This window comes from Silene latifolia, chromosome 4 (genome assembly GCF_048544455.1).
Source record: "Silene latifolia isolate original U9 population chromosome 4, ASM4854445v1, whole genome shotgun sequence".
Classification (NCBI taxonomy): Eukaryota; Viridiplantae; Streptophyta; class Magnoliopsida; order Caryophyllales; family Caryophyllaceae; genus Silene; species Silene latifolia.
This window is the reverse complement of record NC_133529.1, coordinates 108,876,656-108,879,529: the sequence shown is the minus strand read 5'-3', so window position 1 is coordinate 108,879,529 and position 2,874 is coordinate 108,876,656. Positions and strand designations below refer to the sequence as shown.

At 40.0% G+C, this 2,874-nt stretch overlaps 1 protein-coding gene across 1 annotated transcript; it reads left to right on the top strand.

Moving 5' to 3' along the window:
- The first annotated feature begins 470 nt into the window (after nucleotides 1–470).
- LOC141651901 (uncharacterized) lies at nucleotides 471–1,066 on the top strand. The gene is made up of 2 exons (XM_074459593.1): nucleotides 471–767; nucleotides 812–1,066. The coding sequence occupies exons 1-2, from the start codon at nucleotides 471–473 to the stop codon at nucleotides 1,064–1,066; spliced, it is 552 nt and encodes a 183-aa protein (XP_074315694.1).
- Nucleotides 1,067–2,874: the final 1,808 nt, after the last annotated feature.

Below are 2,874 nucleotides of genomic sequence, written 5' to 3'. Positions count from 1 at the left end.
GAAGATAATAATCCATCAAGTACAAATCATGTGCAAGCTAAAAGTATTGATAAAGACCCTACCTAAAGCATAGAGCACTGTGCAAAATAGGCACACTGTTGACATAAGAATAGAGTCAGCTGTGTGGTTGTTTATCTCGTACAAAAAGCAGTACACTGCTTTGTCCAGCGGTCATCGTCTTATTCTCAATTGTATATATCCTTGAATTGTACTCATTCATTTTTCATTCATTCAATACAACAAAATCAACTCAGTACATTGCTCAAATCCTTGTCTATGTCTTCTACTTCCTGCACACTCATTAAACGCAACATGGTATCAGAGCCTCAGGAATGAGGAGACTGATAACCATACAAGGAGAGCATTGACTGCATCTCAACCAACTTTGTACTAGGTTTATCTATTTAAGAAGTAGTGAAGAGTATCACTGAATACTCACTTCTTACCTCAAACAAACCTATCTCATCTTAATGGCCTCAGAAAATCCTTTCCACAACTCAGTGAACACTGACAATACAGTGACACAAAATACTCAAATCTCCTCAAACGCACCTTTCACCATGGATCTCACAGATCCACTTTATTTACATCCATCTGAGAGCACTCACCCAGTTGTGGTGGACACAAAGCTCTCTGGCATTGAAAATTACCTTGAATGGAAGAGACAAATGGAGATTGCTATTTGTTCCAAAAGAAAACTTGGATTTCTGACTGGAGTGGTGAAGAGACCATCAAATGATCCTGTCAGAGAAGCATCCTGGATACTTGTAGCTGTCTCCTCATCGGCTGGATCATTCACAATCTGGAGCAGCCCATTAAGAGATCTGTTATGTATACCAGAAGTGCAAAAAAGATCTGGGATTACTTGCAGAAACAATTTTCTGTGAGTAATGGAGCCAGAAAGTTTATGCTTAACATGCAGCTTGATGAGCTTTCACAAGGAGACAAGTCCATCTGTGAATACTTCACAGGGCTGAGAATCCTATGGCAACATCTTGAAATAATGTCAGATTGGGCACCAGTCACCCAAGTGACTCCTGAGGTCAATGCTTGGCTAGATGTTTAAATTAAGGAACAAGATGAAAGAAAGTTGTTCCAATTCTTGAATGGATTGAACCCATCCTACTCCACCATGAGGATCAATGTGCTCATGATGACTCTTCTTCCTACTGTGGAAGAAGCAGCTGCAATCTTCCAACATGAGGAAGCTCAAAAGAAGAACAATAGGGCTCCTGATTCAACAGTAGCAGATAACTCAGCTTTCTTTGCTGGTCAGAAGGAGGCAGATGGAGATCCCAAGTGTCCAGCTTGCAACAGAAAGGGACATGCTAGGGCTCAATGCTGGAAGATCATTGGATACCCAGATGATCATCCTATGTCCAAGAAATACCCTGAAAAATATCAAGAGTACAAGCTGAAGCATGGACACCAGGGTTCAAGCCACTCCACTTCTCTGAATCTGGGCTCAAGCTCAAGAGGATTCAAGCCAGGACCCCACAAAGGAAAACACAACAACTATCCCAGATATGGAAAGGCTGCCAATGCTACAATGGGAGATAGTTCTGGTGATATGGAAGGCACCATCACCTTAACTGCCCAGCAATTTGAACAGTTAATGAGCAACAACAAGGGAAAAGGAGCAAGCAGCTATCCTGAGACTGAGGATGAAATGGAAGTGAACTTTGTAGGTATGGCCTGTATGAATGCTTCTATTTTCTCTCATGATTGGATTATAGACTCTGGAGCTTCAGATCATATGATCTCCAACTTGAACATGCTTGAAAACAAAAGGGAATTAAGGAACACACCAAAGATAAATCTACCTAATGGTGAAACAACCATTGTTTCTCATATAGGATCATATAGATTCACTAATGGCCTGACCCTGAACACTGTACTATTTGTCCCTGATTTTAGACATAATTTGTTATCTGTCCACAAACTGACAAAAGAAGAGAAATGTTATGTTGTTTTTCATGAAAATTTGTGTATGATATAGGACTCGCAAACAAGGAAGATTAGGGGACTTGGAAAAGAAAACAAGGGGGTCTATTATCTACTAAATAATGTTGTTAGTGTTGACCCTAAGTTAGTTAATGTCTCTGTCAGGTTGAATGAACCTGTCTCACGTAATGCTAGTGCTAATGTTTTATCTCCTAGTAGAGGACAGTGTTCAGGTGGCATAGTTTTCAACTCTTGTAATGCACCTGACACCACATGTACTACTTTGCCAACTTCTAATGATAAAATATATGATGTTTGGCACTTGAGGTTGGGACATGCTACAAATAACAAATTAAGACACATAGCAAGTATACCCAAGTCACAAAGGTCACATACCAATAGTGTGTGTATCACCTGCTCAATGGCAATGCAAACCAGATTACCATTTCCTATCAGAACACACAAAGCTGCTGAACTGTTTGACCTTGTACACATAGATGTATGGAGAGCTTATAGGAAAGAAACCAGAACCAAACATAGATATTTCCTAACCCTTGTTGATGATCATTCCAGGGCCACTTGGGTCTATCTCATGAAACATAAATCAGAAGTTGCTTCTCTACTTGTCCAATTTTATAAATTTATCAAAAACAATTTGGAAGAACTATTAAAACTCTCGGATCGGACAATGCACTTGAAATTACGAAAGGAGACAGCAAAAATACATACTTCCCAAAGGTATATGGCAACAAACTAGTTGTGTTGACACTCCACAAAAAATGGAGTGGTTGAAAGGAAGCACAGGCACCTTCTTGAAATCGGTAGGGCACTCGAGTTTAGCTACGGCTTACCATTGACATTCAGGGTGATTGTGTGCTCACTGCAGCCTTCATCATTAACAGTTACCCGAGGGTGATAAAAAATAAAACA

Coding starts and splice junctions, on each gene's coding strand:
- LOC141651901 (XM_074459593.1), top strand. CDS start 471: ATGGCCTCAGAAAATCCTTTCCACAACTCAGTGAACACTGACAATACA. Junction 768..811: donor GAGAAGCATCCTGGATACTT/GTAGCTGTCTCC, acceptor AATCTGGAGCAG/CCCATTAAGAGATCTGTTAT.